Here is a 12,038-nt window from a genome sequence, read left to right as displayed (position 1 = left end):
AACCCTGTGGCTTCCAGGAGCCTTGATGCCAGGGTAGGACAGGACAGTGTGGAGGCTTGTGGGCAGGGGCTGGATGAGTTGTATTCAGGCCCCAGTGGCTGCTGGGCAGAAGCAGCCCTGCCTGCTCACTTAGTACTGTATGACAGCCAGTGCTAGAGCCTCCAGGGTCCAAGTGCAGCTTGCCCAGGGCCTACTATGTAATACCAGGCAGGTGGGCAGGGCTGCTTCTTCCCAGCATCCCCCATAGTGCCTGGGAAATTCAGTCTGGCCCTGTGCTCTGGCCCCCACCTCTGCTGGTTGGTGGTGTGGGCAGCAGCTCTGCCTCTGGCTTGTGTTGGCACCACACAGTGCTGGGTGGGCTGGGCTGCTTCTGCTCAGCATCCCCTGCAGTGCCTGGGAGTCTGACCCCACAGGCCCTGGGCAGCCCATACTCCATCTCCCAGGCCATAGCACAGTGCCAGGTGGGTGGGTAAGAGGGGCTGCTTATGCTCAGCATCCCCTGTGTTGCCACCAGAGGCCAGAGCTGGAGCTGCTGCCCACCAGCAGAACCAGGACCCCAAGTGCAGCTAGCCCAGGGCCTGCCAAGTGCAACTGCTTGCTAGATTTTTTTCTCATCCGTGCTTTAAAGACATGCTCAGTATTTTGAAGCCTAAATCCATTTATCTGCTAACACTGTGTGATTTACTACCTCATTTCTCATTGTGCTTTTTCTGGATCCAGTTGATAATTGTAGTCTTTGTTCTAATATTTTCCATAGATGTATAACAACCTACTTTGGTCATTCTTTGTCTGGGAAGAAAAGATCCTATTATCTCTATTCAGTTTATTGCTTTCTCTGTAACTTTACTGTATGGTCAGGCTTATGAAGCAGGAAGATCCCCTGTTAGTTCCTCCTCTTTCCTGTCCCTAAACTCTGAATGGATGCAGCAGAGAGGCAAGTCACATATGTTAAACATGTGATTCTGTGTATTTCCAGAGTATGGATTTTATTACCTTGGTGGGTCTTTGCCTATCTATCTTTGCCTAGTCTAATCAAAGGAAGCACTGGAGAAGCAGTTCTTTGGGGTAGAGATTTGTGGTCCTATTTTTACTTTTGACACCATGATTTTGAAAACCCTCTTTTATACTGAAAAAATTAAAACAGTTATTTTTAAATGCATCTATGTTTTATGAAATAAGATCTGCCAAATTAAAAAAAGAAGCCAGAAAAGGTACAAGTAATTTGTTTCAAGTATTTGTTGCTTTCAAATCACATTCTATTCTGCTTGTGGAAGTCTGATGTCTAATTTAATGTGCAAAAGAAAGTCTATTGATTAATTACTCTGCTCTCATTGCGATGTGGGGCACAAGATGCTAGTTGCTAAGAAAACTCCTCTTGATTCCAAGTTGGTAGGCAAAATGAATATCATTTGCTCCTTTTCCAGATGCAAGAGAAGCCTGCTTGATCATCTCTTTTTGCCTAGTGAGTTTGCTTTAGAATAGCAGCTGTTCAGTTCTTGCCAATATGTGAAGTAGGAAGGTTGTTTGTACTTTATTGCTAGCTCAGTCTTTTGTTGTTTTTTAAATTGTATTTTCAGAGATTCTGAAAGCAAATAATAATACATTTGGCAATAATTTGTTTCGCATTTCTCTCAGCATTGATGTCACTACTTTTCTTGTTTTTTGTATTCTGTTATTTTGTTTCAGGCTGCCTTGAAACAATTTTGACTTTCCCTGTGCAGCACTTGTGACACTGGTGCTATGAGAAGAGCTCAATTTGTATCACATATTCTTTTCTTTACTTGAATTGTTCTTGATTTATAACAAAACATATTGTAATGGTCTTTTTAATTGCCATTAGATTATATATCAAATTAACCAGTAAAAAATAGATTTCACTTGGTAATTCAAATTCATGTGACACCAGTTCCATCATATTGTTCCAATTTATAAGATGACCCCATATTTTCTGGTTCAGTTCTAAGAATATAAGTCAATTACTGATAAAAACCTTGAACTGTTGGTGTCCTTACAATATCTCCCAAGGGAACCTGGGAGAGAGCTGAAATGGTTAAATGCAGTAAAAATACTGAAATAAAAACTGCACTGAAAAAAATTCTGAGTTGGTATTTTTCTTCCATGCACAGAATTACAGATACCAAAGTCCAGACTATTGAGCATCTGATGGCAAACAGGATGTTACATTATGGTTCTTTCTTGTTATGATGTTGCATATTTCACAGGAGGGTGGGTGATAGAAGGCTCTCCTGGGCAAGGAATTTCTCTTGTGCTGAGACTGCTCTGTGAGCACGCAAAGTTGGCTTGAAACAAAAGGCGGGAGCAAGCGTATCAGCTTTCAGGTCTCAAGGTGGTGTTGCATTTTGCTTCTTTCTTGTAAAAATTATGAAGTTAGGAAGGGCATGTACCCAAGAGCTTGCAAATAAAGATTTTTTTTTTTCTAGGTTAACCTCATGTATAAGTAAAGTTTTATGGTTCTTTTTGAGGATGAGATGGTAAACATAATCATAACAGTGGATCCAGTAAAAGCCAGAGATAAAAACACACCTCTTTAAATACATCCTAAAGGTCAACAAATGGAGGCTTTGTGAGTTGGCCAATAAGAGAAGTAAATTAATTCCCACTGGAATTGAAGAACCTCTTCTTGCTTTAAACTCATCTTTTTTTTTTTTTTCCTTACCTGTGCCTCTAGATTTCTTTGTCTGCTTTTGGTCCTGTGGTTAATTTATTCAAATTACTAATTTATTACTTTCTGTCTGCAATATTAAATCTATGCTGTGTCTAAGTAGTTATGAAACGAGAAGTCATGTTTGGCCTCCTGTTAGCCCCCACTCATCAGGGTCCTCAAGCTGTGGCAGTACAGTGGATTATCAAGAACTATATGTTAAATATTTGATTTTGTATATTGCAGACAGAGGATTTTGTCTTGCCATCACTCCCGAGATCTATAAATGTAGAACATTTTACTTGAGTATATCATTTAGAAATATCAGCTGTTGACTTCCATGCAGCTATATTTGTTTTGATTTAAATGAACTGGGAAGTCCTCAGATACTGCTGTGGGTCATTCAAGTACTTGGAGAGATTCTCTGCAGTTTCTGAGGAAATGCTTACCAAACAGGGTAAAAAAACATCCTGCATACTCTGCATGAACACATATCATCCCACAGCACTTCTTGTGAACCTCTGCTAAAATCAATACAGTGAAGATTTAATGAACATGTGACACAAGGAGTCTGGACTAACTGGAGGGTTTCTTCCTCAGATAGCAGTAGTGATGGGATCCTGTACAGCAGGAGGAGCATATGTACCTGCAATGGCTGATGAAAGTATAATAGTTGGCAAACAAGGAACAATATTCTTGGGAGGGCCTCCGTTGGTAAGTGGCTAAAACTTGTATTATGTATAATACCGTATATAATATCTGTAAGTGCAATTGTACAAAGTTCTTGGGTTTTCTCTGACTTGTCTTGCAAATTGAAAAAGAAAATCAAAACTCAGGTTAATCACTTTCTTGTATTTGTAGATATATCGTGATGCAAGTATATAATTAGATCATGTTAAGGTTTTTTGTAGAGGTGCACCAATTGGTGCCAATCCGATACAGGACCAATATAAGGAAAATTAACAGTATCGGCAATTGGCTATGATGTAGCCGATAAATGCCCTGTCCATCCAGGCAGTCACAGCATAACATGCAGGTAGCCAGGAGCACAGCTGGGTCTGGCTGGTAAGTCTTTTGTGAGGGAAGGGGCATGGGGTGGGGGCAGATCAAGGCCTGCACAGTGAGGGAAGGAGTGAGGCTGGGGTGGGGGCAAGTGCTGCACAGCCGGGGCAGAGCAGGGGACAGAGCCACAAATAGCTCATCCTGGGGGGTTCCTGCTGCTGCACACACCCTGAGTGGGCATGGGGGAGTGTGTGCCTCTGAATCTGTGTGTGGGGCGAGGGTGGGCTGCTTCTGCTACAGGCTGGGGCCGGGGGCAGCACTGGGCTCTTCCTGGTAGTGGGGGTTGGGCTGGGCTGCACTTGGGGCAGGTGGCAGCAGGTTTGGGAGGGTGGTTACAGTGGGGGTCTTCAGCCACCACAAAATGAGTCATGGTTGTACTGGGAAGGGGGGTTGGGGGGCTATGGCAAATCTTTTTTGGGGGGGGAGCTGCAGCTCCCCCTCCCAGGCCACTGCTGCCTGCCCTGAGTGCAGCCCAGCCCCCTTACCAGGAAGAGCCCACTGCTGCCCCAACCCCAGCCTGCAGCCCAGCCCAACCCAACACCGCAGCGGGGTGGCGAGCGGCCGTAGTGCAGAGCTGGCAGTGTGTGGCAGCTGGCAGGGCCTGTACGGCACTGTCCGTGTGGCCTGGGGCTGTTGCCCCAATTTGCTCCCCAACAAGGGACAGCTTTTAGTATAGCATCTAGGTATGACTCAGACTTATAAAACCAGGAAGGTCAGAAGTAGGGCTGAAATTGCATCTATATCTTATCTCATTGGTATGTTGGATAGGTGATAGAACTTTAGAACACCAAATGATCTACTATATTTTTAAAAGTTGTCTTGCAGATGAAAGGAAGTATTAAGGTTTCGAATTTTAGTTGTAATTTCCTTATTTTCTTGGGGCATGTCTCTAAGAGAAATCAACCAGATATCTGTGTCATTTCACACTAGTAATTGTGAAATATTTTTTTCTGGAAAAATTAGCACATTTTATTAGTGCACAAATTAATTTGGGATAAAGAAACTTATTTTAAAGATTTGGCTCTATACATTTGATGAAATCCTTGTCACTAAAAAACAATGGCAAAATTCCTACTGGTTTTGATAGGGACAGGATATTGCTTGTTTGTAGTGTACTATCTGCTTTGAATTCCTCTTGTGATTTTGATGAATCTGCCTAATACCCAGTTTATTTAATTGTAATCTGCTGATTGTTCTGGGTGGGTTTTTTTGTTTTTTTTTTTTTAACCAGGTAGCCCTCTTCAATGCAGTTTTTAACTTCTTTCTAAATTGCATCCTGTAGTCTGTTAAAGTAGGATTGATTCTTTGGCCTGGCCTATGTTTCAAACTTATCCTGCCATAGTCCTGTTAGTTAAGCGCATGATTTATTTTCCCCCCTAAATAGAGCTTTGCCACTATATGCCCTAATGTAGGTGCAATTATACCATCAAGAAAGTTCTTTTGTCTGGAACAGCTTGTTTTATTCAGGAACCTGGTACAAGCTAAACTTGCAAAAACACATTTTTTGCTGGTAAAAGGTGGGTCTAAACAGGAAATGTTAGCATACCTCTTTGGCAAACCCATTCTAGCATAGACAAGGTCTTACTGGGTAAAGTTTTGCTTCCCACTTGAAACAGTGTAAAGTACTGTGTTGTCAAACAATAACTGGTATAGTGTTTTGAGAACCAAGCTAGAAAACTACAAATATCTAAGTTAAAGCCAATCAGACCTCTTGGGATGGTATTATCTTTTAGTAGACTAATGAGATAGTTGCAAAAGTTTCTTTATTTGTAAGCTTTCAGGTACCCATGCCCTTCCTCAGGCATAAGAGAGTGCAAAGATTATAACATTTCTCCCAGATGGAAATGAAAATTCTTATTTCACAAGAAAGCTGAAAGGTAGTGTAAGATCTTTTGGTTGGAAAAAATCATAAAAGTTGGAGAAGTCTTTTTACCTGAGAGTTGTCTGATGGCAAACAGGATGTTGAATTATGCTTCCTTCTTGTTATGAAGTTGCATATTTCACAGGAGGGTGGGTGATAGAAGGCTCTCCCGGGCAAGGAATTTCTCTTGTGTTGAGACTGCTTTGTGAGCATGCAAATTTGGCTTGAAACAAAAGGCGGGAGCAAGTGTATCAGCTTTCAGGTCTCAAAGTGGTGAAGCATTTTGCTGCTTTCTTGTGAAATTAAGAAGTTAGGAAGGGCATATGTGCCTGAAAGCTTGCAAATAAAGAATTTTTTTTTTTTTTTTTTTTTTTTTTGTTGCAACTATCTAGTTGATCTAATGAAAGATATCACCTCTCCAAGAGTTCTGATTTACTTTTGCCTGCAGACCAACATGGCTATAACTGTATCCCTGAAACATGTAAGTTCAAACCAGATACCTCACCAAAAGGCTTGCATTTGAATGTGTATAAATGTGGAAACCAGGTGGTAATCCTATTTTGTACTACAAAATTCCTCAGATGACAGAGATGGAGTCAAAATCATAGCAAGTAGGGGTGGAGAGGACTTGAGAGATCTTCTGATCCATTAATTCACCCCAAGGGGGGATTATCTATACCTGAAACATTCCTGACACATTTATCAAACCTGCTCTTAAGGCCTTGAATGTACCTTAGTAATCTATTCCCTAAGTATTTCCTATTTCAGGGGTGTAAAACATGGCCTGCAGGCTGGATTCAGCCCAGAGAGATGTATGATCCAGCCCATACATCACTGACCAACCATATGTACTGACCACAGCCCTGTGTAACCTTCATGTAATGCATGTGGTGCTCTGTCAGGCCAGCCCGGTCTGGATTGGTGCCCCAGACCCCTGTATTGTCTGCAGCATATGTCCATATGTGGCATGTGCTGGCCTCAGAGCTTGCTGTATACATAGCACACTGTGCTGTCCATTGTTCATTCTGGATCTGGCACTGCATGTGGTGCAGGGAGTCTGGGGCTTGGGCTTCATGCGGTGGTCCTGGACCAACCCCCTGTGCTGTCTGCAGCTCTGCGTTCATCCTGCATTGTGGACAGTGCGTGTCCTGTTTGGGAAATATATTTTATCTTACTTCAGTGGAAGTTTTCCAGTCTGTAGAAAAGGATAAAGTAATTGGCAAAGATGGATAGAGTAATCAGTAGCCACCCGTGAACAATGAAAGTGCACCATTCAGTACTGATTGATTTGTTGCTTATTTTCTATTAGAATTTCTTTGCCACTAATTATGTCATTATAAATCTGAATATCGTTTCTCATTGTGTTTTGTATTACTCCTTTTTATCAAACTAAAAACTTATTGCTTATATGTAAATTAATGCATGACCTTGCCTCCAAATTAAGGATTTTCACCTAGACTTATTTTATCACTGTTGACTAACATATATGTGAACAAACAGTATCTGAGAAAGTCAGTAACACTGTATGGTTCTTTTTAGTGCTTCATGTATATTGAAGCCATCTTCAATAAGCCATTGTGTCAGATGTGGTGGTGGTTCTATGAACTACCCGGTTCTCCATCCCCCACGGCCACCCTAATTATTTTCTTCATAGATCCAAACATCTTAAGGAAAAAGAATGTGTATATTAGGCACTATCAAAGCCTTCACGTGAATAAAATTTTATATATATAGTATTCAAAACTTCAGGTACAACTCCCTAATTACTGCACAGGCTTCAAGAAGAAATGTGATTTTTCTGAGCATAGAGATCACGAATACATTAAGGAGATCTGAAACTATCACAACAGCCTTCCTCCACACTTTCAAACACTGTGGAATCAACATCATTGCCCTTGTTGTTGCTGCTTGGTATTACAAAACAGGGTGCTACAGTATCCCTTCAGCTGCTTTTCAGTCTTACATGGCCAAATTAAAGCCTCTCTCTCCTTCCCTATGGGGGATCATTTGTTGCTTTCTTCATTCCTCTGTGACAACAGTGTGACATGGAAAGAGTGAAAAATGGAAAATTCTGTCTTATCCCTATGAATTTTCATTCTTGGTCCTCTGTGCCAGATAGTTTGAGTATCCCCAGGGGAATTTCATTAGGTCCATTTCTTCCTGACTATTGCTCACTTGTCAAGTAATCTGAAAGGGAAGAAGGGGTTCCTTTTAGGAAATTCCTGCATTTCATGTCAAGTCTCTACTGTAATTGGTTTGGATTAAATAAAGCTTTTAAAGTATAAATACCATATTTACTTGTGTAATAGCCACATTTTTCCTGCTGTTTTCCTACCAGACCTTAAGGGTGTGAGTATTATGCACTCTAGAGCAAATCCATTCTAAATAAAAGTTTTATATTTCTATAAAAAAGCATAAGAAATTATTAAATCAGTTCCTTTCCCAAGAATACTTTATTATCTTATGCATTCAATAAAACATTACTGCACTCACTATACCTTCAAGTATTGTCCTTACTTTTGCATTTCACTATCACTATATATATTTTTTTTTTTTTTTTTTTTTTTTTTTTTTTTGTCCTCACTGAGAATTTTTATCCTCATTATCCTATGCAGTATCATTTCAGATGCAATACCAATGGATTTACAGTACCATTGGTTCCTGAATACCGCGTCTTAAGTTGAAACCTTGTAACTCAGAACTGATTTTTTCCCATAGGAAACAATGTTATAAATGGGGGGTTGGTTCCTGAACCAAGGCCCGATATCCTATTTTCACCAAAAATAGCCCAGAATTTTGTACTCAGTCAATTATAGATGAGTAATATAGCTACATTAATGTATTTATATTGTAAATAGCAATCATATTGATTTGGAAGGACTTCTTTTGAGGTGAGTTTGCTGGACTTTTGAAGGGTTCTTGGCTGGTGTCTTCTTGGGAATCTTGGCTGCAGATTTTTCTGAAGTCTTGTCTGCTTTCTTTAAGAAAGTGCCCAAGGAAGTGTGGGGCAGATGTTCTCTAGGGAGATGGGCGGCTCAGTGAACTTGTTCACTGGTGTGGACTGTCATTAGATCAAGCATTGTAAAATCAAAATTGACGTCAGTAAGCTGAAACAGGGTGTCGAGTTATAAACATTGTAAACGTGAAACATTGCAAGTCGAGGGCTGCCTGTAAGGATGTCTTTGGTGCCATTCATTTTGCTCAAGGTTCCTGTAACTTTGGATTTTTTTCTTGCCTATTTCAGAAATCAAGCATCATGTTCTAAGAAACCACTAGTAAATGATACTCTTTTTAGATGTTTTGCAGGAGTTTTCTTGTGGTGGTTTGTATCATTCATTTGGAGTAGTGGTGGCAAAATACCACTTTAAATGGTCTGTTGATTGGCATATCCAAACACTGGAACATTCTGGTCATTCTTTCAGAAATGATGACTAGGTTAGTGCAAACTTTCCATAGCTGATATTTAACCTAATTGGTTAGGTGCTCCATGTAGATGTCCAGCAAATATTGCAAGTGTTGCCACAGCAAGCCTCCTGGCTGTCTTTCCTGTCTACTTTTAGCTTATTAAAAAATGAGCTTATCTGTTACCCAGCATTTTTTCCCTGAACTCTTGTTGTTTTTTCTCACTGGGAACTTCTCCAGCAGCAACAACCTGTGCACATCTGATGTAATTCCTAGCATGACCAACATGCTCTTTGCTATTCTGCACTGTAGGAATGTGCAATTACAGCTCTTTCTCAACTAGATTAACAGAGTTTGGTTTGCATTATCAGTCTGCGAGCAGATATCAATGCCTCTGAAATCTTAGATGATTTCCATCATATTCTTCCAGCAGCTCCTGGGACATTTTTGGTCTCTGACAGATTGCCACGTTTAAATAGCAAATCACTCCAGACTGGATTTGAATTGATACCTTGTATTGTTTTGGTTGCAAGCAGTTTTGCAAGTTTTTGTCTCTAGCAAATCAGTAGATACAGGCAACCCCCATTTGGCGCTCTGAATTGGTTCCCAGATAAATGAGTGTTAAATGGAATAGCATCAAGTAAAACCAGTTACCCTGTATGATGCCCATGAATGTTATAATGAAACGCTGAGCATTAAGTGGAATTAGGTATCAATGTAAAATAAGCATTATAGTGAAATAGCACTAAGTGAAACAGCATTGAGCGGGGTTTGCCTGTACTTAGTTTCTTTTTTTTCTATCCCATATTTTTCAGATTCCATTTCATGATGCTTTGCACATTGATCCACTGGTGAAGGCACGCACTGTCCAGTCTGTATTTTCTAGATCTTGTTTCTGCATTCACCAAAGTTGAATCATCTTCTCGTTTACTTTGAATTATAATATCTTGCTGCACATTTTCCGTGGATTAATGTGCATTCATCAGTTTTCAGCTTGACTTCAGCAGGATAGCTTTCATACTTCCTCTGTACTTTCTCATCTTGCAGACCACACTGAATGCAGGGTGGAACTAATATACTATATTTATTTGATTTATATGCTGCCTTTCCCAGCAAAGGCTCAGGGTAACTTGCAATAAGACAGCAAATAACTCATAAAACAAGAGAGCAAAACAAAAGAACCAACTATAAAAGAAAGTAGAACATTAAAATAAAATATCAAAAACTCTAGTAATATCCTATCTTAACCTTTGCCAAATGCCTGCCCAAATAAGGTCTTACAGAACTTCCAGAAAATGTCTGAGCTCAGGCTTTGGCAGGCTATAAGGGGGAGGGAATTTCAGAGTTAAGGAATGACTACCAAAAACAATCTTTTACATGTTTGTTTGGTTCCCCCCCCCCCCCCCCCCAAGTGAACTTTTGTGCATTGATGGTACTTGCAGGTAGTTGCTCTCAGCTGACCTTAGGACACAAGGAGAATGCAGTCTTTGGGTACGTAGGGTGCAGTTTAGGGCTACATAGATCAAAGCAAGCATCTTGAATTGTGCTCAGAAGCTGTTGGGAACCAGTACAGGTGCTGGAGCACTGGAATTGTGTGCTCCTTTTGACGCACCCCCATCAGAAGTTGGACCACCCCATTCCGTGCCAGCTGCAGCTTCCACTTGGTCCCTGATCCGCTTGGTCATGAACGGCAGCACCACATAGACTGCACTGAAGTAGTCTAGCCTCAAGGTGGCCAGATATGCATCTGAAATAAAGGATCTAGGTGTAGGTTTCCCATGTTGGTACATTTCTTTCTTCCATAAATTGCAGCTGTAAGTAGAAATATCAGTGTTTTTTGAATGTCTTTCTTTACATATTTGGAAGCAGTCATTACATTGGTGACTTGTTTATTTTTCAACGTATTAAGGCAATATCCAGGTGTTTTGCTACATATGCAGCTATTATGCAAGTAAATATGGTATGGTAGTTAGTATTCTATAGTTTTGGGAACTAATATTCTATCAAGGTCTTCCTGAGTGAGGCCACCTATTGAGTGGTCACAAAAGCTGGTTTATATTCTCACCTGTAGAGTAGCTTATCCAGAATATTTTTTTCTTCAACACTAAGTTGGTGGGATAATGCAAAAATCTTTTAGTGCTCTTATGGTGTTGACCCATTTTTGTAGTTCAGTATAGGAACTCCTGTTTCTGAAATTGTCAGCTGGGCATGATTAACAAATGCTAAAAGCTCATTTTATGTAGTCTGGAAGAAGAAATGATGTAATATGATTTAGGTTAGATAAATTACTGCAGAAAAGGTGCAAAAGTGGATTCACTTTTGCATGATCAGGTACTCTAATAGCACTTTTTTATTACACAGTAGTTAATATTATACTGGATATAATGATATCTAGTTCATGCTAGCTATGCTAACTACCATATGTACTCAATTAGAAGACAAGGTTTTTCTTCCACTTAACAGCAGGGAGAGGGGGAAGGAAAAGCCCCTCACCTTACAATCAAGCATGGGGATGTGGAGGGGGAGGGAGGGAAAGGGGCAACTGCTGTAGTTCCGGTCCCAACCTGGGGTTCTGGCTGGGGCAGGAGCTGCAGCTGCAGCTGCCACCTGCCCACCCCCCACTGCACACCCCGCCACTCCTCTTCTATGCTGCTTCTCTCTCTCTCCCTCTACTAGGCCTGTGCAAAGCAGCTAGTATTTGCTTCGGATTCGGATTTGGCTGATTCTGGAGACAATGATTCAATTCAGTGATTTTTAAATGGCTGTCCTGAATCAGTTTGGCCAACTCTTATTAGGAGATCTGGCCACCGTTGAATCGGCTGAATCTCCAGATCGAAAAGGCGCCATCCCCTGCCTGCTCTCCCAGCCCCGTGAATGGCTGCCCCACCCAGCCCCAGCATCCCGGCACTTTAAAAAAAACTAAAACAAAAAACCCTGCACTCACTGGCTCCTGACAGGCAAGGGCAGGGGTGCGATCCCTGCTGTTCCCCACTGCCCCATGCTGTGTATGGGGGCTCTGCTACGAGCCCCCAGAGATCCCGATGGCTGCTG

At 41.1% G+C, this 12,038-nt stretch overlaps 1 protein-coding gene across 1 annotated transcript in view; it reads left to right on the top strand.

Moving 5' to 3' along the window:
* MCCC2 (methylcrotonoyl-CoA carboxylase 2) overlaps nucleotides 1–12,038 on the top strand; it is a 66,406-nt gene that overhangs the window by 23,385 nt on the left and 30,983 nt on the right. Inside the window, exon 7 of the mRNA XM_019532281.1 lies at nucleotides 3,263–3,376. Coding sequence (XP_019387826.1) covers nucleotides 3,263–3,376 — 114 coding nt within the window. The remainder of the gene's footprint in view (nucleotides 1–3,262; nucleotides 3,377–12,038) is intronic.

This window comes from Crocodylus porosus, unplaced genomic scaffold, assembly GCF_001723895.1.
Source record: "Crocodylus porosus isolate Cpor-Errol unplaced genomic scaffold, CroPor_comp1, whole genome shotgun sequence".
NCBI classification, from domain to species: Eukaryota; Metazoa; Chordata; order Crocodylia; family Crocodylidae; genus Crocodylus; species Crocodylus porosus.
The sequence above is the reverse complement of the archived record's forward strand: the minus strand, read 5'-3'. Positions and strand labels throughout refer to the sequence as shown.